The sequence below is a fragment of the Equus quagga genome, chromosome 3, assembly GCF_021613505.1.
Source record: "Equus quagga isolate Etosha38 chromosome 3, UCLA_HA_Equagga_1.0, whole genome shotgun sequence".
NCBI classification, from domain to species: domain Eukaryota; kingdom Metazoa; phylum Chordata; class Mammalia; order Perissodactyla; family Equidae; genus Equus; species Equus quagga.
This window is the reverse complement of record NC_060269.1, coordinates 1,570,365-1,594,538: the sequence shown is the minus strand read 5'-3', so window position 1 is coordinate 1,594,538 and position 24,174 is coordinate 1,570,365. Positions and strand designations below refer to the sequence as shown.

General features: G+C 43.7%; 1 protein-coding gene across 1 annotated transcript in view; it reads right to left on the bottom strand.

Moving 5' to 3' along the window:
- The window catches only part of ARHGEF38 (Rho guanine nucleotide exchange factor 38), a 124,890-nt gene that overhangs the window by 79,037 nt on the left and 21,679 nt on the right, over positions 1-24,174 (bottom strand). Inside the window, exon 2 of the mRNA XM_046655924.1 lies at positions 14,892-15,079. Within this exon, the coding sequence (XP_046511880.1) occupies positions 14,892-15,079 (188 nt within the window). The remainder of the gene's footprint in view (positions 1-14,891; positions 15,080-24,174) is intronic.

Below are 24,174 nucleotides of genomic sequence, written 5' to 3'. Positions count from 1 at the left end.
GCTCTGCACACTTGTCCTGCCTCATGCCCGCGGCCTGGCCCTCCAGGCACACCCAGGCTGAGGCGCATGGTGTTCCCTTCCTCAGATTATCTCCTCGGAACCCACATGATGGTAAACATCCAACAGAAGGTTAAAATCACACACTTCCTGCCCCAGTTTACTTGGAGCATCAGTTCCTTAGATACCAAACCCAAAGCCCGGATGAGACGGTTTGCCATATGCAGAACTTACAAAGGAAGTCTCAGTGACTGTTTCAGTCACCTGTGTCGACCTCACACCTGAGAAACCTAAAGGAGCCTGTGGCCGCAGGAAAGAGATGGCTAACTTGGGGTGAACCTGCACTCCCTGAGGGGGCAAAAGATGTGTGAGTGTTTCCCACGCACCAGTGTGTACCCCGTGTGGCTGTGAGCCAGTGGGAGCCCGTCCCTGATTCTGCCTACATGCTGAAGGGCAGATGTGCAGGTAACCCTGGACGCCCGGGAGCTGAGGGAGGAACTGCGAGCTGCTGCTGGAGCAGAGACGCAGTCTGGAGCAAGCGACCTTCAGAGAGAATTCGCCCATCACCGCTGTCGCGGGAATTACACACGCACACAGCCAGGAAAGCACGCGTGAGGGAGCCACATCATCACATTTGGAAAGCCCAGAGGATGTAAGGCCGACCGTTCGAGCCAACTTTTCCTCTGCCTCCTCCCGCCCATGCTCCCAGGGGTCAGCAGGATCAGGGGGCGGAGCAGAGAGCGCGTCGCCCCACCCGCTCTTCCCACCGCAGGGTTCCCGGTGAAGCAGCCTGACCAGCCGGAGCTGATGCCAAAGTCAGATTAATGTCTGCGACTGAGTTCCTAATTTCTGAGCAGAGACGGTGTTTGTCCTAAGGTCCGTTATGTAAGTGTGAGACAAAGTCCTGGCCCTGCCCGGGTTTCCACCAGAGGTGGCAGGACCTCCCCATGCATAATTTTATTCGTGCTGCTCATGCATGATGCTGCGCTGAATCCTGAGCACCACACGGAAGAGGGAAGGAGGCGACAGCGAGTGTGGATTTTAGGAAAAACAGCCAGTCCCTGCGACACTTTACTATTGCTTGTAATGTCTCACTGCCTTCCTTTTTGAGCAACCACCTCCTTGTTGAGAACCCAAGGTGCCCAGCCTTGGCATTCTTAAGGCGCCTGTGTTCCAGAAGAGACTCAACTCTCAGCAGAGTCTGGGTATCCCTGGGTTTGCCCAGAACGGACAACAGTGTGAGCCTGGCAAGGGGCAGGTCCTGGGGCGCCCCATGGACTGACTGTGCCGAGTTCCAGACTGCACACCTCGGGGTGACCGCACGCTTGCCCCCAACACGCCGGCTCAGGCGTCGACGGCGCACGGCCCCCCTCCAGCAGGCAGGGCGCCTTTCTCCGTCATTCCGCAAAACTCTATCGGGTCTATTGCCTCAGGAAAAGCTTCTCAGCTCATCTTCGTTCCCGCTTCCCCATGTCAGGTTAACTACTTTCTGTCTTCCAGAAAGGTTAGTTTGATGGGGCTCACAGACCGTGATCAACTCCCCTGCTTTAAAACATTCTGTTCCTCCCAGTTGCCTACAGAAAAGACTCCAAATTCCTCAACCTGACAGTTTGTCTGAGCACGGCCTAGCTTGTCTTACTCCAGCCATTTTTACGTTTATAAGAGCCCTCTGCTCCAATGAAAGGGATGGCCCGCTCTCCCACCTGACACGGGCTGGCTCGCCCACACCTTCTGCTCCTGCGGCTCCGCTCCCCGGCTCTTGCACCTCTTCCTGACCCTGCATTCACCTGGCGGGTGTTTCCCCAGTGTGGACTCTGTCCCTTCCCCAAGACTTCCTCGACGACTCACCCACCTAGAGTCACTCACAAACAACTAAGGAGCAGTTCTTTCCACTCCACAAAGCAGAGAAAGGGGAAGCTGCAGTTTTCGGGGTCCTCCCCCACACCCCTTGGTGCTGGATGTTCTGCACACACTGAAGGCCTTCTGCTGTGAGCATCTGTGATTCTCTACCGAGAGGCTTTCTTGGACCACAGATGCCTGGCTGTCTACACACAGGGCAGTCCAGAGGGTCAGGGATGAACACTCCCAGAAGCATCCATCGGCCAACATCTAATTGGAACTGGCGGCTGAATCCTGCTCACATGGGACAGCCCGGAGGTGTGCTCTGGGCAGAGCCCTAGAGCTCCCAGTGGGGTATGAGCCCCAATTGGCCCCAGAGGTAAGCTACTCATGAACATACCCTATGTAGTCTTCCTTTCCTTCTCCGTCTCATTTCCCCATTCCTTTACTGCTATTCCAGGGAATTATCTCTCAAACAAATGATCTGCTTTAAAATTCTTTTATCTGGATCAGCTTCTGAGGGAACCCAGTGTAAGAGAAAGTGAGGTAGGTGGTCAAGGAAGGTTTTACTGAGTAAAGGCTGGAAGGAGGAGGAGGAGAAGGCCGTGATGTTAACTTGGGAAAGGACACTCAAGGCAAAGAAAAGAGTGAGAGCAAAGGGCTTGAAACAGCGGTGCTCCCGGCTTGTTCAGGGAACACCCAGAGGCCAGAAGACAGACATAGGTGAGGTCAGAGAGGATGAGGGAGCAGCTCACATATGACCCCACAGATCATCATAGGCATGTTTGGTTTTAATCGGAGTGAGATGAGAAGCCATTGGAGGGTTTTGAGTAAAAGAGGGACATAATCTGACGGATATTTTAAAAATAATCACTCTGAATGCTTGGTAGAGACGAGGGTGGAAGAAGAGAGATGGGTCATGAGGCAGGTGCAATAATCTTGGTGGTTACTGATGGGCTCTTAAATGAGAGTAGAAGTAATGGAGGAGTTGAAAATTGGTCTAATTCTGGATAAAATTTTAAGGCAGAACAAATAGGATTTGCTGATAGAGCCAACATGGGGTTTAAGAGGAAAGAGAAGTCAAGGATGACCTCAGGGTTTTTGCCCAAGCAACTGGAAGAATGGAGCTGTCATTGACTGAGGTGAGAAAGACTGCAGGGAGAGCAAATTTTAAAGGGAAAATAAGGAGCTCAGTTTTGGACATGTTAAATTTGAGATGCCTTGTAGACAATCACATGGAGATTTGAGTGGGTGTTGGATATAAGCAAGCAAGCCTTCAGGTAAATGTCTAGGCTGGAAATAACATTTGCCAACCGTTGGCATGTAGACAGGATTTAAAGCCATGAAACCAAATCAGATCCTCAACAGGGAATGTAGACAAAAGAGAGAAGAGGCCCACAGACTGAGCCCTGACCTACGTCAGTGTTTAGAGATGAAGACCAGCAAAGGAGCATTGGAGCAATGGGGGAACCCAGGCGTACATGGAGTTCTGGAGCACAGAAAAGGGAAGTTCTTTTGTCAAATGCTGGTAACAGGTCAGGAAAGGGAGCTCCTCCTTCCTCTAACGTCTAAAGCAATTGTTTGCTGCATGACCAGTTAGCATAACTAATCACGAGCTGCCTTCTGTCCTGATCATCTCTAGCAACACCTTGAAATTTATCTTTGATTGTTGTTTGCCTTTTTATGTGTTTATGACTCATTTTCTTGACCAGATTATAAACTCTTCTAGAGCAAGACTACGACATAAATATCCTCGATTCCATAACAGAACTCTGCAGAGGCCACTGCATGCAATAGACAGCAGACAAACACTTAATCTCTTAATTTGCATATTCAACTAAAATATCACCTAGTTAATCTGTCTGAAAGTGATCTGTCCCTTCTGTGAACTCCAGCTGCACATGTCTGCATTTATTGATTATCGCTTTGCATTGCAAGTTATCTTGTCACAGCTATGAGGCTTGTCACTTCTAACTAGGGATCCTTCGCCTTTGATGGCAAGGAATGAGGTTTGCATGTCTACTGAACCTCAAGTGGCCTAAAGTTAATTAACTCACATAATCATCAATGTTGTCTGTATCTAAAGTGCCTTAAATGATGATGCTTATTCACAAATACTGTTTCCCCGATACGTGCTTCCTTCCTGACCCAACATTCATTCTTTACAGCCCAGGATTTGTGGCCCTGGACTGACATGCACAGCTCTGTCAATCTATGCCTGAATAAAGCTGCCCTAACATCTCTGGAATTTCATTAGAGAGGTTTATAGCATCGTTATAATAATCACTGCCACCGAAATTGTGTTGCTTATTTTCACAAATAAAAACAAGTTAAAATAGTGTTTTATGCATCTCAGTTCTGAGAAGTGAGATGATGAGCACAAGATCATGTTCTCCAGGCTGAAGAGATGACTTTCCTAGATATTAAAACAGACCTGTGTCTCACATCTCTCTTCTTCAGTTCTGGGTATTCCAATCCCATTTACAAGCACAACAAAAAGAATAAAATATCTAGGAATAAATTTAACCAAGGAAGTGAAAGACCTATACAATGAAAACTATAAGAAATAAATGATGACAAAGAAATGGAAACATATTTCATGCACATGGATTGGGAGAATAAACATAGTTATAATGTCCTATTGCCTAAAGAAACCTACAGATTCAATGCAATCCCAACCAGAAACCCAATGACATTCTTCATGAAAATAGAACAAAGAATCTTAAAATTCATGTGGAACAACAAAAGACCCTAAATAGCTAAAGCAATCCTGAGAAGAAAGAACAAAGCTGGAGGCATCACGATCCCTGACTTCAAATTATACTACAAAGCTATAGTAATCAAAACAGCATGGTACTGGTACAAAAACAGACACACAGATAGATGGAACAGAATTGAGAGCCCAGAATAAAGCCACACATCTGTGGACAGTTAGTCTTCAACAAAGGAGCCAAGAACGCACAGTGGAGAATGGAAATTCTCATCAATAAATGATGTTGGGAAAACTGGACGGCCACGTGAAGAAGAATGAAAGTAAACCATTATCCTACGCCATAGACAAAAATTAACTCAAAATAGATTAAAGACTTGAAGGTAAGACGTGAAACCGTAAAACTCCTAGTGAAAATATAGGCAGTACACTCTTTGACATCAGTCTTAGCAGCATCTTTTCGAATACCATGTCTCACCAGGCAAGGGGAATGAAAGAAAAAATAAACAAATGGGACTACATTAGACTAAAGAGCTTCTGCAAGGCAAAGGAAACCAGAAACAAAACAAAAAGACAACCCACCAACTGGGAGAAAATATTTGCAATCATATATCTGACAAGGGGCTAAGCTCCAAAATATATAAAGAACTCACAGAAGTCAACAAAAAAAACAAACAAACACCTGATCAAAAAAGGGGCAGAGGATGCGAATATACATTTTTCCAAAGAAGATATACAGATGCCCAATAGGCACATGAAAGATGTTCAACATCACTAATCATTAAGGAAATGCAAATAAAAATTACAGTGAGATATCACTTTACATGTGTTAGAATGGCTATAGTTACCAAGACAAAAAACAAATGTTGGAGAGGTTGTAGAGAAAAAGGAACCCTCATACACTATTGGTGGGAATGCAAACTAGTGCAGCCACTACGGAAAACAGTATGGAGATTTCTCAAAAAATTAAAAATAGAACTATCATATGACCCAGCTATCCCACTACTGGGTATCTATCCAAAGAACTTGAAATCAACAATTCAAAGAGACTTATGCCCCCCTAGGTTCATTGCAGCATTATTCACAATAGCCAAGAAGTGGAAGCAACCCAAGCACTCAAGAATTGATGAATGGATAAAGAAGATGTGATATAGGGGCTGGCCCCGTAGCCAAGTGGTTAAGTTCGAGCGCTCCACTGCAGGCGGCCCAGTGTTTCGTTGGTTCAAATCCTGGGTGAGGACATGGCACTGCTCATCAAACCACACTGAGGCAGCATCCCACATGCCACAACTAGAAGGACCCACAGTGAAGAATATACAACTATGTACTGGGGGGCTTTGGGGAGAAAAAGGAAAAAATAAAATCTTTAAAAAAAAAAGAAGATGTATATATATATATATATATATATACAATAGAACACTACTCAGCCATAAAAAAAGACAAAATTGTCCCATTTGCAACAATATGGATGGACCCTGAGGGTATTATGTTAAGCGAAATAAACCAGACAAAGACAAACACCACATGATTTCACTTGTATGTGGAACATAAACAAACATATGGACAAAGAGAACAGATTGGTGGTTACCAGAGGGGAAGGGGTTGAGGGGCAGGCAAAGGGGTAAAGGGGCACATATGTATGGTGACAGATAAATAATAATGTACACATGAAATTCCACAATATTATGACCTCAATAAAATAATAACAAAGATTACACAATATGACTGAGTGGGATTTATCCCAGGTATGCAAGGCTGGTTCAACATTCAAAAATCAATTAATGTAATCCATCACATCAACAGATTAAACAAGAAAACAGATTAAAAAAGAAAAGTCACATGATCATACCTATAGATACAGAAAAAGCATTTTACAAAATCTAATACCGATTCATGATAAAAACTCCCAAAAAACTAGGAATAAAGAGAAATTTCCTCAACTTTATAAAGAATATCTACAAGAAACTACAGCCAACATCACACTTAATGATGAGAAACTCAAGTCTTTCCCACTAAGATCAGGTAGAAGGCAAGGATGTCCTCTCTCACCACTGTTTCCAACATTGTGCTGGAAGTTCTAGCTAATACAATAAGATAAGATAAGAAAATAAAATGTATACAGATTGGGAAAGAAGACATAAAACTGTCTTTGCTCACAGATGACGTAATTGTCCACATAGAAAATCCAAAATAATTGACAAAAAAAAATCTTGAAACTAACAAGTGATTACCGCAGGGATGTGAGCGATAGGAACCCTCATCCATTGTTTGTGGGAATGTAAAATGGTGTGGCCACTTTGAAGGCGGTTTGGCAGTTTCCTACAAAACTAAACGTACTCTTACCGTATGATCCCACAATCATGCCCCTTGGTTTTTACGTAAATGAACTAAAAAGTTGCGTCCACACAAAAACCTGCACATGAATATTTTCCTAATTGCCAAGCTTGGAAGCACCCTTGGTGTGCTTCAGCAGGTGAGCGAGTAAGTAAACCGTGGCGCACCCAGACAATGGGGCACTGTTCAAGGCCACAAGGAAATGAGTTATCAAGCCATGAGAAGACATGGAGGAGCTTTAAATGCATATGACTAAGTGAAAGAAACCAATCTGAAAAGGCTACGTACTGTATGATTCCAATGATATGCCATTCGGCAAAAGGCAAAACTGTGGAGACAGTAAGAAGATCAGGAGTTGCCAGAGGTTGGGCGTGGGGAGGGATGAATGAGTGAAGCACAGAGGATTTTCAGGGCGGTGAAAGTACTCTCCATGGTACCAGAATGATGGACATACGTCATTATACATTTGTCAAAACCCAAAGAATGTACAACACAAAGAATGAACCCTCGTGTAAATTATAAACTTTAGGTAACAATGATGTTTCAGTGTAGCTTCATCAACTGAAAAGAACATAACCCCCTGATGGGGGATGTTGACAATGGAGGAAGTTGTGCATGTGTGGGGCCAGGGAGCGCATGGGAAAATCTCTATACTTTCCCTCTCAACTTTGCTGTGAACCTAAAACTGCTCTAAAAAATAAAGTCTTTAAAAAAGAGTAACTGGGTGATATTGAAAACTAGAGGGAAAAAATTGCACGGTTGCCTACTAAGCAGAAATGAATGACTATTGTTTCTGGCAACAGGAAAAGTCTTTTAGTGAAGGTGACAGTTTTGACAAGAGCCCTTCTGTGACACTTAAAAATTCATGACAAAAGATATTTTCTCAGCTATGGTTTCCTTTTTGTTATGCAGGCAAAGTTTTAGTAAATAGCTTTGAGAAGTCTAATTTATCCATCTATCTATCATCTATAAATGAAAGCTGGGTATATTTTAATAATTACTAGATAAATATTTCTGTCTTGGTTCTTTTATTTTGCATTTCAGTGAACTATCATAATTGTAATTCTGTACTTTTTTCAGCAAGAGTAGCAAAATTTCAAATTTATGGCCCCTCAATAAATAAAACATTTTTCCATTTAAATTAATATTTGTTATTTGTGGTTAAAAAATAAAACATGTAAATATATCCTTGGGGGGAAGAGGTCCCATAATGGTATAAAATGGTATGATTCCAATTTCACAAGATATTTGGGTATGTCTGTATGGGCCCGGACGATAAACCCAATTATTTACAGTGCTTCTTGCTAAGTGGTAGAGCTAGAGGGATCATTTTTTTCTATATATGTCTTCTAATGAAAATTATTTACAAAATTGCTGCCACATAGTGTATCCAAATTTTAAGGAAAATTCCAATTGAGCTCTTGTTAATACAAAATTATAGATTATTTTTGCCCTTTTTTCAGAAAACACAAAATTTAAACTATAATGAACACAATTAGATCAAATATGAGAAAATCTAAAATAAATACACTTATCTTTCTTATTGTATAAATAAATGTCTAGTAAATGTGCATTCAGACACACCCATTTGTAAATAGAACACCCTTAGAAGGGTAATGAGCAGCTGGTAATGGTGTCTGCCTCTAGAGAAGGCAGTTGAGTAGCTGTAGGACACTATCATGTCCTTGAAATCTTTGGTGCTTTTGCATTATGTGAATTTTAGAAATTAAAAAAAACAACAATTAAAAACAAAGAAAAATCAAAGCATGTGTTTAAATTCCTCTAACTATTCTTTTCAATCCCTTTTTGGTCCTTTCTGTATTCATAAAGCCCTTTTCCATTGGTAGTTTGCTCTGGTTTTAATTTATTTTGACCTAGTTCCAAAAATGTAGAGTCTCTCCTATTGCTCTGTTTGGATAATAAATAACTAGAACCCGTTTTTCCACAAAGTGTTTCAACACCAAATGTTGTGGATAATTTTTGCCTTCTTCGAAAAACCTCTCACAATGCTGTTGTCAAAGAAGCTCTGGCTGCCGAGTCTGATCCTGCTTGCAGTTACGTGAAGTTTAGTTTATAGAAAAGCCTTGAAGCTAAGATTAAGATTTATAACCACGATTGCCACAGAACATTATCAGTCAAGGGCTGGGTCTAGGCATTCATTTGTACACTGATTCATTCTTGCAAGTTTGCTCAGATCAGCCCACTGCTTTTCTCAGTTTTCAACTCCCTTCTCCAATTTTCACTTTCATAAACTGACTTGTTTCTTCTGGGAGTGATAAGACATGGATCAGATGCATAGAAAGAAGACATGCAGGCAACACAATGAAGCAAAGACAGTCTTCTCAACAAGAGAAAAGGCATGAGTCAGACGACTTCCCCAAATTTCTTCCAGCCTAACCTGTACACGTAAGATACTTACTTATGTTGCCTCCAGTTTAGCTGAGCATGGATTGCAGATTGTTCCCATGGTTACATGAAAACTGTGTGTGGTAATTCATAAATTTTGACACTAATTGATGACAGATGGCTTGTGCAAAGACCGTGGTATTTAAACAGTTAGGAGGGCAGTGAGGACATGAAGGAGCTAATGAACATTGAAATGGTGGTGAAGGTAATGAACTGGTGGCATCAATTAGCTACCTCTGCGCTCATACAAATGTGTACAAGAATCATATGAGTTCCTGAGCGTTTATTTACCTAATCAAACGTTAAAAGCTGTAAGAAGTGGGAAAAAAGTGGATTTGACATGAGAACGCTGAGAAACCTTCAAATAATTGCTATTATAACCTTAGTGGAGAGGACGCCTAGACTGCTGACTGGAACAGAATTCCACAGCCAGGGCGGGGAGAGCGCTGGGAGAGAGGGAAACAAGGGAAGTGCCAGGTGCGAACAGCGAACGAGGACGGACTGACAGAGGAAGTACGAGCGAGAATGTAAGAGCTGTGTTCAAAGCACTGAGGGCAAAACTAAACCTGCCAAACAAGTAAACTAGGTGCCACCATAAGGGAAACATTTAATTTTATTTATTTATTTATTTATTTATTTATTTATTTATTTATTTATTTATTTTTTAAAGATTTTATTTTTTCCTTTTTCTCCCCAAAGCCCCCCCAGTACATAGTTGTATATTCTTCGTTGTGGGTCCTTCTAGTTGTGGCATGCGGGACGCTGCCTCAGCGTGGTCTGACGAGCAGTGCCATGTCCGCGCCCAGGATTCGAACCAACGAAACACTGGGCCGCTTGCAGCGGAGCGCGCGAACTTAACCACTCGGCCACGGGGCCAGCCCTGGGAAACATTTAATTTTAAATGATCTGAAACACAGTTCTGGGATTGCTTGTAGGAGTTCTACAGTAAGCAAAAATAAGAGAAACAACAACAAAAACAAAACCACAAGCAAATAAAGATCAGGTCCCACTTAGCAATGGCATTTCTATCAGCCGGGCCAGTTTAACTCACCAGTCCAGCAGACGGTTTAAAATTGAGAACATTTTCATACTGAATAAACTTCTTATTTCATTTGATACAAAAGTGGGTTATGAATTCAAAGGAAGTCATTTTCTTACATATTTAGTCTTATATTGATCATTAACTCATCACAGGGACAGATTTTGGTAAGTTGGGCTTATTTTGAAACATATCTTAGTCACATATGCTTTTAGACATATTAAACATTTTATATTCCATTTAAAAAGAGAAAGAAATAAAGACAGAATATAGACAATTCTTTTAGAGTCAAGAGAGAGTTTTTGGTTCTGTTTTTTAGATGGCAGATCACAGTGACGAGAATGATCCAGTGGGGAGGGTAAGATCAATTAGGCAGGAGGGAGAAAGGACAGCTCAGCAGTGGAGCCACGGAGCGCCCGAGTGACGGGTCACTGTGTTAGACAGAGGGTGTCCTCTGCTGGAAGCAGGAACCACTGGCCGGGTGATGTGGGTAGAGATGCAGGCAGTTTACAGATTGGGTGTTGGGAGTGTGTGCATCTTCTTATTGCGTCTATTTTCTCAGTGAAATGATGGAAAAGGACATCAGCAGAGCACAGAAAAGCGAGTGTTTGAGGCGTGAGGAGAAGGAAGAAGCTGTGAGAGAAGTCCCTTCAGGGATGTTACTGGGGCTCCACTTGAAAACAGTCACGAATTTTAAGAGAGTTTGGTTCAGCTGCCTGGGTAGAGTGTGGAGTAGGTGGAAAATTGAACTTCCTCAAGGGCAGGAGTTTTCAGGCAGGTAAATGGAAAGAGAGAGGAAAGGGAGTGAGTTCAACTGCACAGAGTGATGACCACACAGGACCTGTGGAAACTGAAGCAGGTGTGGGCTTGACGAACGGTGAAAAGGGGGTGAGGGCGAGAGATGGAGGTCCGGGTGGTATGGAAAAATCGTGAGAGGGAGGGAGCTAGTGGGATGTGAAAAGACGGCTGAAAGAGAGGATGTGGGGTCAGAGAATGACAAGCTTGGAGTTCTGATTTTGTGGGGTGAAGTTATTGGCAGTGACAGTTCTCGGGTGTGGCCCTGGGGTGGGGGGTGGAGAAGGGGTTGAAGAAAGACCGTGGGGTGCGAGCAAGTCAAGGAGCTGAGGGAGACTCCCTGAGGCCGTGTGCTTCACTTGCATGAGCGCTGAAATCACCCGGAACTGATGTCAGAATTAGGGAGAGAAAGATGTGGAGACAGTGGGCTGGGTTCTAAATTTTCAAAGAACAGGAGTGATGGGTCAGACTGCCTCATAAGGGAGGGTTGATAGTGGGAGAGTCTGACGCCATGTGCACTTAAAATCAATATTTTAATAGGTATGTAAAAGAACATTTTATTAATAGCCATTAATATCTGCCAGAATAGAGGTTGCATCCAATGCAGCTAGTTTATATTAAATGAAAGAAAACACACCAAAAATATTTTTATGTACTTAGCAATGAAACTAGAGAGCAAATTTTTAACATAACCGTGAATGTTTTTCCTACTTTTACAGAATTAATAAGATTTCTCCAAAGAAGATATATGGATGGCCAACAGGCAATATGAAAAGACGCTCAATATCATTAGCTATCAGGGAAATGCAAATCAAAACTACAATGAGGTATCACCTCACTCCAGTCAGAAGTGCTATAATTAACAAGACAAGAAGCAACAAATGTTGAAGAGGATGTGGAGAGAACGGAACCCTTGTACACTGCTGGTGGGAGTGCAAACTGGTGCAGCCATCATGGAAAGCAGTATGGAGTATCCTCAGAAAATTAAGGATAGATCTACCATATGATCCAGCTATCCCACTGCTGAGTATTTATCCAAAGAACTTGAAAACACAAAGGCATAAAGACACTGGCACCCCTAGGTTCGCTGCAGCATTATACACAATAGCCAACACTTGGAAGCAACCTAGGTGCCCATCAAGGGTCCAATGGATAAAGAAGATGTGGTATTTATACACAATGGACTACTGCTCAGCCATAAGAAATGGTGAAATCAGGCCATTTATGACAACATGGATGAAACTTGAGGGTATTTTGCTGAGTGAAATAAGTCAGAGGGAGAAAGTCAAATACCATATGATCTCACTGATAAGTAGAGGATAAAAACAACAACAAACAAACACATAGCATTGGAGATTGGATTGGTGGTTCCCATAGGGGAAGGGGTGAGGGGGGAGAGCAAAATGGGTGATTAGGCTCACACGTGAGGGGATGGACTATAATTAGTTTTCTGGTGGTGAACATGATATAATCTGCAAAGAATTCGAAATATATTATGATGTACATCCGAAAATAAATAAATTAATTAATTAAAAAAAAAAAGAAATTTCCAGACTCAGAAAGCTGCCAGTCACCCTCTGACTTGAGAAATGAGAGGAGTACCTGAGGGTACTAACAGAGCGTGTGGAACAGGACTGGCACATGCTAAGTACTCACGAGGGATAAACCCAAAGGTGACTTCCTGGAAGAGAAAATTCCAAGCGTGCTTGCCCACTTTTCTCTACACATCATCCTAAACCAAAGACAACTTTTATACAAAAGTTCATCTTGACCTACACAGGTTTTCCATAACCTGTAGGCCAGATGCTTCTCTAACATTTCTGAGAAGCGTCCTGGGTTAGCTTCCGCATGACTGAAGTCTTGGTAGGAAGATTTAGTCATGGATATCGGGACAACTGGCTACAATCTTTCTATAATCAGGAGGTACATGTTGAGATGCCAAACCCAGGATCCGTAAGGTTGGTTATATTTAATCACTGAAACATGGCAAAAAATAATGAATAAGCCTTAAACAAGGTTTGAATCTTAAACAAGGTTAGAGGGCAAAAGACAAACTGAGAAAACTAGTTGCAACATGTGGGATGAAAAAAGACTATCCCTAATATAAAAAGAGGTTTTATAAAACAATAGGAAGAAGAAAAGGTCATGGTTTTTTAATAAAGGGCAAAAGACATGAATATGAGTAGGAATTGAAAAGAATAGAAATGCCTAACGAATACATGATATTTGTCAGGAAGACTGAAAGGGACCTGGTCTTCTCTATAAAATCTGCGGCACTCAGCTTTAAGGACGGTGCAGAGAGGCAGCTCCTGGAGCTCTGTTCATAGGAAGGAAAATTGGAGTGGTAGTGACTTTCTGGTTGTCAATTGGCAATTTTTAATGAAAGTTCTCTATATGCATGTCCTTTGACCTAGCAATTGCTTTCCTAGGAGTTTATTCCAAGGAGAGAAGTTGCCAACATCCAAAGTGTAAGGGTGTGTCGGCATCGGTAACAGTAGAAAAACACTTGAAAGCGTTAGTGGTAATGAAAAGATCCATACAGCAGATTGCTGAATGAAACAAGCCTGTGACAAAATAGCACGTGCAGTTTTGATCCCATTTATGTAAAAATACGTGTGTGTTTTTGTATCTTTGTATATATACATCCACACGGATGTCTCAAAGGATGTTCCCAACCATGTGAATGGTGATGATCTGCCAGTAGAGGAATTTCTGGTCATCTCCACTTTCTAGTCTCTGTTTTGTCTGTTGTTTGCATTGTGCATGGGGACCACTGCCCACCCTAGCGATTAGGCTATGGTCCTCCACCTGGAGCAGCCTTCACCTCCTTCACTCCCCTGCACCGATGTCCCGTTGGAAAGGTGTGCACAGATGGCTCTACTTGAAGTGGAGATGCCACTCTGTTCCCATGCCCCTCCCCTCTTCCCTGCTTCAGTGGTCTCGGCTGTACTAACACCGTCTGATATATTTTAATTTTTGCTTATTTATTTTTTATTGTCTGACACCTCCTCATCCCCCACCGGAAAATGAACCCCACAAGGGCCAGACTATTCTGTACTGACTGTAACCCCAGTGCTGGGGACCGTGCCAATCGCATGTCAGGCACCTATTAACTGTGTGTGAGTGAATGAAAATAACCGTGTGTGTGTGAATCAAACAATCTCTGTACTTTTATTCTAATTCCCTACAAGAAATTTCTTGAACAGGCCTTGATTAAAAAGGAGAAGAATGATTAACTTATGAACACTTCAAGCTTCACCTGGGGCCAGCCCTACAAAAATTTTTAGCTTACATTCAGGTTAATTTCTGGGTTGAATTTTACTTAGCTAAACTGTCATAAGTTTAACTGAGCCCTCAATGTGGAAGAAAAATAACTTATTTTTCTCTTCTGAATCCTTGCTCGTCTTTAAATCCAATTAAATGCTTTGCTCCTAAACTGCTGAAAACCTGTCACTTGCATTTTGCTACTGGTTCCCTGGGAATCCAAGAAGGGACACAGAAATTTCAAAGTGGCAAAACCTTTGAATTTCCTTTTCCCCATATTTAAAATACAATTTCCTTGGCCAGGCTCAGGGACTCTGAGTGTCCTTCTCTGACACCAGAAGCATGGGTCTGATGATGCTTGTGTCGACCCAAGCTGGGGACCCAGAGAGCAGGCCCACGCCCCACCCCTCTGCGGCAGGTGCCACGTCTGATCAGCTTGGGGCTTGGATTCGCGGTGCTGGCGGTCTCATCTAGGATATGGTGGGAGGCCCTCCCAGAGGCATTTACCTGCTTACTTCTCAAGGGCTGAACCACTTCCCTCACGCACAGCTCCAGGTCGTTGAGGTAGTCCCTTTCCGTCTGTATCAGCTCCTTGATGATTTTCGACCGCTTTGCCATCATTCTCTGCATCTGGTGCTCTTCCTCCTGAGTTGGAGTCTCAGCTGCAGAACCTCCGGCCTGGGGAGTCATCTTTTCTGTTAAATGAAAACACGGACACGTGAGGCATTCTGCTGAGGTTTCTGTTCCTTTGCTGCAAACAAGGCCACTTACTGCAGGGTTCTTGTTATCAAGGAAAAGGGCTTAGAGCGTCTTCACGGTGTGTTCTTGGGAAGTGACGTGTGGTAGTTCCACGTAAGGCCAGACTCCTAATGAAACTGTGAGCAGAAGGGGATGTGAGCATGGACTACTTTTAGCAAGTAAGTTAGACCAGACCCAACTGTGGTGGCTTGTCTTTAAAATACCCCATTGCTACCATAATAGGCTATAAACCTGGACCTTAGGCTAGAGGTAAAATGTATAAAAACACAGTTCAGAACTCCTTCTGGACACATTAGCTTTTAAATCAAGGGAAGATTTTAATTAGTAAGTGGAACACATTCCAATTTCATTTGTCCCAATTATTAAAAGTAATTGCCCCTCATTCTCAGTGGGTGATACCCAAACCTCAATGAGATGAAAGACCATTGCACACGATGGGATCTTTTTCTTTTCAGTTCACAATCAGAAGCCGTGAGGAGTAAGCTGGCGGTGGATTACATAAATTTCCACTGAGATTTTTCCTGGCTCATCTTCGACACTATGCACGTCTTGTTATTTCAAAATTCTTGAACTGCCAAGTGGAGAATTTTAATTAAAAAGTCGCAATGCGGAGACGTTGAAATGAATGGGAAGCCTCACTTGCAGCCAAGGTTTCATTTAAAGCATAAGGTAAGAAAGCTGAATATCTCCAAGAATGAGCTTCCCACAGCTATGCAAATTTTGGAAGCTATGAACTAAAGCCCAGACCATGAAATCAGAGCAGGGAGAGACATCAGGGCTGCGTGTGCGTGTCTGTGCGCACAAATGAATTCGCTGCAAGCTTGAAGTCATCACAAACTTAATTTTTATCTTGGTCTCTGCAGTTGCGGACATAGCTTTACTTCCTTTAAAGCTGATACGATTCTAGTCACTGACATGCGAGACATCTTCAATGCTGATGCCACTTCCTGAGAGTGTAGAGTTTTTGTAAATCCTGTAAAGAGTTTGTACAGAAAAAAGTGCACAGGTCACAATGGATAGAAGTGGAAATAAAGAGAGGATCTTCTCTCAGCTGACTCCAGAAACAAAGCTAAGACAACTGGTGCAGCATTACAGCAGAGGAGCTAATGCTTCCACGTAAGGAGACTGCCCAAGAACGTGAGAGATGCGTCAAACGCAGGGAGCACTTCTCTCCCTGGTCCCCTCACTGCGGGACTGCAGGCGGAGGAGCAGTAGACAAATGTCTGCCGAGGATCCTGGGAAGGTAGCTCCAGCTCAGAAGGTGCACTTGATCGATCCTGGACAACCCGGACTTGCAGGGGGATATGCTTTTGGGCCGTTTGCCTGGTAGCTATCCTTCCTTCGTCAGGAAAGAAGATGCATTTGGCAAATGGCATCTGAGAGCACATGGTTTTATAAGGTTTGGGCCATTCGGTGCCAAAGAAGTCATCTACCCAAATTGCATAAGAAGAAAGAATCTAAACAAGGAGAGAGAATGAATGCATGCGGTGTTCTGCAGCCTGCAGATCTTGAACCATGTTATGAGAATTTTTGGATGCTTGCTGACTGGTGACATTTTTATTGGAGAGGAGAAGCCTGGCTCTCAGCGCCCTGGTTTGAAAGGAGGAGTTAAACGCAGGTGTCGTGACTGGAGCTATCCTGGACATGAAGAGAGAGGCAGGTCCCCGGTGAGGAGACGCAGTGAGCAGGCCGGGTCCACAACCTGACCTGTGCCAGCCTCCTTGGGCTGCTCCTTCGGGGTGGGGGGCGGGTTGGGACATGGGGGTGTGGTGATGATGGAGGTCTCTTCTGGGATAGATGAAATGGCTCCCATGAAGAAACCCCACCAGTAGAGAGTCGACAAACCAGTGCAGACAGCATCCCACGGTTAGTTAACATCACCTTGAAAACAAAGGGTGCTGTTGAAATCTGACCAACGTCTGCTTCTGTGAGTTCAAACCTTTGTGCCTTATAAAAGTAAGCGGTCAACTATTTGGGGGTCTACCAAGGAGAAGGGAGGCTTTCCTGACCGTTGGCGAAGGCACATCCATAAAACACATTCTCAGGTTCCTTGTAGGTGTAAATGCCAGCACTCAACTACTGTATCAACTTAACTTATTTCACAGATTTTCTAGCTGCAATTTAAAATGCACAAGATCAGATTTTATCCAGTAAAAATTCCTTAGAATTCTAATACTGCTCAACAACTGGTTCAGAACCGATCTGGGGGCCATGGCGGTTGAAATGAAGTGAGTCAAGACATTCCACTCCAGAAACTTCCCCTTCAGGTGTCAAAGTCTTCTCAGAGCATTGAGAGGTGAGCCACTTTGGGCGCTGTCTTTGTTTGCTCTGTTGCTCAAGTTTATTGCAGGAACAAAGACTCAACCGGCACCCCTTTCTGCTCGGGTCTCCAAACACTTCCTGTGTTCACGTCTTAAACCAACAGACTCTCCGCAATGCACTGTGGGCACACGTTTTATTTTTATAAGGTCCTTCTCTACCCTCAAGACTTGTGTCTTTTACGTGTATTGTTTTTACATATAAAACTGTTGGTCACACGTGAATATTACCAACATATACCACCCAAATCAGCAGTCTTAAAAATAAAAGCAATAATCTTTTATTTCTAAATAAAGCAACAGAGGAGCTAAGTATTTAGGAAAGAAGGAAAAATAGAGCTTTAAGAACAAAGATTTCCCGGTAGTTAGCATAAACTAAAAGACTGTCAAAACTGAAGTGAAACTGAGGCTGAAAGGATGTTTAGATTGTTTTAACCAAAAGAAACCTGTGTCTGTGAAAACAGTCCCCTGTCACTGACTCCCCTGGCCCGTCCTCTGTCTCTTTCACCCTCAAGCTTCATTTCTTCATTTTTCCAGCAATGATGATGAGTTTTCCCTATTCTAACTGTAAATTTCATTGGCGACACTTGGAAATTCCCGGCCACAGAAGTTTATATAAAAGGAGGTTGTTGCAGTGGGGAAAGGATGGTGAGCCTTAAGATCAGCTTTGCCACTCTCACGACGAGAACATGGTGAACAAGTTAGGTACCCGCACGCGGCTTCAGTTTCCTCATCTGTAAAATGGGAATGAAAGCCATCGCAGTGTTATCATGAGGACTGGATCAGGTGATTAGAGGTGTATGGAAGCTCTGTGGGGTCTTTCAAACAATATAAATATTAGTTATTTCTGCAGACACAGAAATGATAGGGTTCCTCTCTCTGCACTCTCAAACCTTCCACCCACCCAGGGCCAACAATTGTCCCATTATTTTATAGTTGTCAACTTGTCAAGGAAAATGCAAGTCTCTGCAGTGCGTGGACAGCTTTGTTAGGATGGGAGAGGAAGAGGAGAAAGAATAGGGGCCGCTGCTCTGGGAGGAAAGTCAGGATGGAGCTGGGGTTTGGAATCCTGAGCAGCTTTGCCAGGCTGGGTGTGTGGATGAGAGATGGGGAGAGCCTGGCCTTTCAGAGAGGCGGAATCACACCCAACAGTGAGAGTGTGGCCGGAGAGGACACCCAACGGTGAGAGTGTGGCCGGGGAGGACCGAAGACAGTCTTCCTCGAGGGCCAGGTCTGGCTTAGGGTCCATGTGCGCTTTCTGCTTTGTTGTTGGTGCTGCTGCTGCTGCTGTTTGAGGGAGATTTTTAAGGATGGGTCATTGCTTTATTTTTTCCAAATTATAAAATATATATTGTAGGGGTAAGCACCTAGATCCTGGACCAGACGTCCAGACTCCACCTCGAACATTCATTAAGTCTGTGACCTTGGACAAGTTATTTAACTCTTCATGCATCAATTTCCTCATCTGTAAATTAAGGACAACATTAGGAAAATCTTATAAAGTTGTTGTGAAGATTAAATGAGTTAAAGTTTCTTAAACACAGCAGTGCCTGGCAGTATAGCAGATTTCGTGGAGATGTTTGGTATTATTATTAGATGCGATCTCTATTTATTAGCTATAATATAATAATTTTCACTGTATCATTAGCTGTATTCAATTTAGTGTATAACCTTCCCAAAATATTTCCATGCACACACAAACATACATCCAGCAGTTAATCTTATTTGTCTTTAAAATAATGGGCTCATATACACATTCTTCTGCAACTTCCTTTTTCAACTTTAAGAGTAGATAGTAGGTATCTTTTTTTAAGTACATTTGCATATATCTTTATTCTTTATAATAGCAGTATACTTGTCAGACACTGCTGCGTTCCTGCCCAATATCTATTCCCTCATTTGCTTTTCACAAATTGTACCCTAAATAGATAAAAATGCTCACTTCTTAGATTCTTTTTCAATCTATGGCCAATGAGATGCCAGCAGAAATCTCTCATAGGGGTTTCTGGAGTTTGTGAAAAGGAAAATCCACCTGGGATGTCCTTCCTCCATCCTCCACTCCTCATGGTTGTTGCCTTCTTTGTCCTGCCTACAATGTGGATTGAGTCCTGGATGTGCAGTGGGCACGCCGGGACCATGCAGTGAGAGGCGCGGGGTTGAGAGCCACACATGACGGACAGCAGCGTGGACAGATGCAAGGGCCTCCCTGCTCCAGACTGCCTGCATGGGACGCATGGGTCTCCATGTGTTAAGCCACATTTTTCTGTTGTTTTAGCAAAGCACATTTCTGTCTGATAGAGATTTTAGTATCTGGAAATTCAAGTGCTGCAAGTAACACTATGTAAAATGTGACAGTGGCCCAGAAGGGGAGGGACACAGGAGGATGCTTTGTCATCTGGATAGTTGGTAACCATTAGCGTGCAATGCAACATGTCCAGAAAATCTATATTTCTATATAACAAGGCATATAATTAGGGGAAATGGTAGAAAAAATAAAAATGTTGGCATGTGCTAATTATTTCTTGCCACTTTTGGCAAAATGATACAAATGAGATGTGAACTGAAACCACAGCCAGTCAATCTATAAGGAGAGGGCAGAAAACACCTGGAAATATTCTGCTGGTGGCCTATGATCTCGATAGACTGAGACTCTTCAATTGGATTGAAAATGACAACAGCTTCTGCCCTCAGGGTGGAACCCAGGAGACGGTGTTAGAGGAGACGAGACCCGCATCTGGGCCTCCTGTTCTAGTGAGAGCTCTCCACTGCTGCAGGACGGAGAGTGCCACTGCAGATGAACTTGAGGGTGCTGTCGGGAAGACTGCTACTGGCCGTTAGGCTGAGGGCATTCTGCCAAGGCCACGTCCTGCCTCAGCCGTTGGTCTCACTCGAGGGTCTCTGCTCACCTCCTCTTGCACTCTGCTTGCCTCAGCCATTGGTCTCACTCGAGGGTCTCTGCTCACCTCCTCTTGCACTCTGCTTGCCTCAGCCGTTGGTGTCACTCGAGGGTCTCTGCTCACCTCCTCTTGCACTCTGCTTGCCTCAGCCGTTGGTCTCACTCAAGGGTCTCTGCTCACCTTCTCTTGCACTCTGCGTGGAGAGACTTCTGGGCTTTGGAGAATATCCCTGGACGTCAGCGTTCCTGACTTACATTTCCACTATGGTTGTGCTTTCTCCTGGTTTCTATGGTCTGGATACTTGCCCACCGGAGTAGGCAGAAGAATGGTCCCCCAGGATGTCCACATCATAATCCTCAGAAGGTGTGAATATGTAACCTAACAGCAAAGAGGCTTAGCAGATGCGATGAAGGTGACAGACTTTGAGATGGGGAGAGGGTCCTGGATTCTCCGGGTGGACCTGATCTAGTCACATTAGCTTAAAAGCAGAAGAGGACACAGGAGAGGTGAAGATCGAGAGAGACGCCACCCTCGCTGGCGTTGAAGAGGGAGGAAGGCGGCTGAGAGCTGAGGCACGCCCGTGGCCTTCAGAAGCTGAGAACGGCCTTTGGCTGGTGGCCAGCAAGGAAACAGGTGCCAACAACCTGAAAGACGAGCCGTGGATTCTCCCCTCCAACCTCCCGACGGGAGCACAGCTCCACAGACACCTCGATTTCGGCCTGTGAGACTCCAAGAGGGACTCAGCCACGCGGGCTTCCACTGATGGAAACTGTGAGATGATACATTTGTGTATTTTAAACCAGTAAACTTGTGGCCATCTGTTACAGCAGCAAAAGGAAACTAGTATCTCCACATACGCTAATCCCTGGAAGATCATGGTCACCATTTTCAGACTGCCCTTTATAAGAACATTGTACCTCATGCTTGTAGGAGTCCCTCCACCTCTCAGTGCTCCTCAGCGAATCTTCCGGGACTCCTAGTCCAAGAGTGCCCATGCCACCACAGCTGGAGCTTCCGCAAGGAATAAACATGAGAGAGGTTGTCAGTTGGAATTTATCTTTCAATATCCTTTTTTTTGCTGAGGAAGATTCATCCTGAGCTAACATCTGTCACCAATCTTCTTCTTTTTGCTTGAGGAAGATTCGCCCTAAGCTAATGTCTGTGCCAGTCTGCCTCTATTTTGCATGTGGGTCGCTGCCACTGCGTGGCCACTGACGAGTGGTGTAGCTCCACAGCCAGGAACTGAATTGGGGCAGGAGAAGAGGAGCATGCTGAACTTAACCACTAGGCCGCCAGGCCACCCCTCAGTATTGTTTTTTGCCTTTGTTCAATGTTTTGGTTTCCAGTACAGGCCAGAAAAATCACCCTTGGAAAGTAGGTGTAGGGTTGAACAGAAGTTTTCATTTACATAAACATTAAAAATAAACCAGGTAGTCCTTGTGGTCTGAGGCATTATTGTCTTGAACTCAGTTCAATGGTTTACAAAAGCAGCCACACAACAGCTCGAGTGGCAGTGGTACTGAGGGTGGTGGCCCTTCTGGCCGTGGCAGTGACGACAATGAAGAGAAGGAATAAACGATGATGGAAAAAAACATGCCACTCCAGGTACATCTCACAAATCGTGAAAAAGGAATCCCAACCTGCCTGATAGAGATTCAGAGACATTTGGAAATACCAGATAAAACAGTTAAAAATATTTTAAATGAGTGAATGAGCCTTCAAAAATGTATAAGAAGTCCTCTGAGGCCAGGAGAGCAAACTTTAAGTGCAGTCCAGGGAACTGAGTGGAACTGAAAGCACCAAATTTCCTGGTAGCGGCTGCAGACGCTGTGGGCCCAAGGATGTGAACTTTCTGCGTCCGCGATGAGAAGACAGAACATGCTGGAGGTTGGTTCTGAGTAGGGTCTCTGAGCATCAAGGAGCCTGATAGAGAAACAGTGTGAGCCAGAAGCAGAAAGGAAACCCCCGCAGGAACAGGTGAACCAGCACAAACAATGCTCCAGAGGAAGAGACCTCGATGAAAACAGTGTGTCTCCGCCACGGCTCTGGGTGGTGATGGGAAAAAAGGGGGATTCCCTAATAATTCAGGGGTACTGATTGATTCGCATACAGCTTTGGGGCCTGGATTCATTGGATGTTTAACAAATGATTATGAAGGACTTACCAGGAGCCTGGAAGTGTTCCAGGAGCTGGGGATACAGGAGTTTAAAAACATCAAAAAAGAAACCCCTCTCCTCAGGGAGCTTAAATTTTAGTGGAGGACAAGAACATAAATAAGTCACTTAGTATACAAAAAACTTACAAGTGGTATGGAGAAAAATAAAGCAATGAGGCTTCTAGGAAGTGCTCAAAAGTCGTGTGATTTTAAATAAGGTGGCGGAGAAGGTCTGAAATTAGGGAAAGATCTGAGAGGTGAGAGAGTGAGGCAGATAGCTGGGGTATGTGGTCTTCAGCGAGGAACCAGCCAGCGGAGAGCTGTAAGGTGAGAATGCGCGTGGCCTGTGCGAGGATGAGGAAGGAGCTCGGCGTGGCTGAAGTCGGGTGGACAGGTGGGAGGCAGTGGGAGAGGAGGGAAGGCAAGCGCATTGGAGGAGTGGGCAGCATGGCCGACATGGTGGGGTTTTGTAAGGGTTGAACATTTAGACGTCTTTATAGCGTTGCAGAAAAGGCGAAGGCACTGATGAACCTCACATACTTTTCAGTTAAGAATGCATGTTAAAACTTCAAGGCCAACAGTCAAAATAATAGAAACAGAATGTTAGTTTTCAAAACCAGTAGAGGCAGGAAGTAACCAGGAAGAAAAAAAGCAATTCAAAAGAAGAAAACAGAAAGAGGTGCAAACACAAGGGAGTGGATCCACAACTCGGAGCCACGATATAAGTCACATGACCAGGTCACCAAACAGGGCTTAAAACAGGCATGTGCTGTTGACAGGAGAGAGAACATGAGCACAGAGAGAGTTTGAAAGTCAAAAGTGAGAAAGGGTACTGAGCAAATTGTAATTAACAGAAAGATGGCAAGGCTATTTTTATATCAGACAAAATACACTCGAAGGCTAGAACAAAGGTGGGCACTATGTAAAGACAAAGGGCTCATCAGGGAGATTTTGAGTGTATTGAACAACACAGTTTCACACACGCAATGTAAAAAGTGAGGAGCTGTGAGCAGAATTTGACAAATCCTCCTGATAATGGCATTATTAACACAACTCAGGAACAGGCCAGTTAGGATGGAAAAACGTGTGCTTGACAAGGAGAGATTTCACATCCTTTAGGACACTTGTAACCTTTATGAAAATACACCATATTCTAGGCCGTAAAGTTTCAAAGAATCAGTATGTAAGAACCGCAAGTGCAATGCAATAAAGTTAGAAACAAATAACAAAAATAAAACTTAAAGGCTCATTTGTTTTGGAATTAAAAAAAAAAAAGACCTTCTAAATAACTAATGGGCCGTAGAAGAACTCACAAAAATTCATAGAAGATATTTATTCTGAAAGATAAGAAAAATATTACATACATGTGGAACGTAGCTAAAGCATTACTTACAGAAAATTTATAGCCTTAAATTCATAGATAAGACAAGAAATAAGACTGAAAATTTACGGGTTTTTTTTTTTTTGTGAGGAAGACTGGATGAGCTAACATCTGTCGCCAATCTTCCACATTTTGCTTGAGGAAGATTGCTGCTGAGCAAACATCTGTACCACTCTTCCTCTATTTCATGTGGGATGCTGCCACAGCGTGGCTTGATGAGCAGTGCCAGGTCTGTACCTGGGATCCAAACCTGCAAACCCTGGGCCGCTGAAGCAGAGAG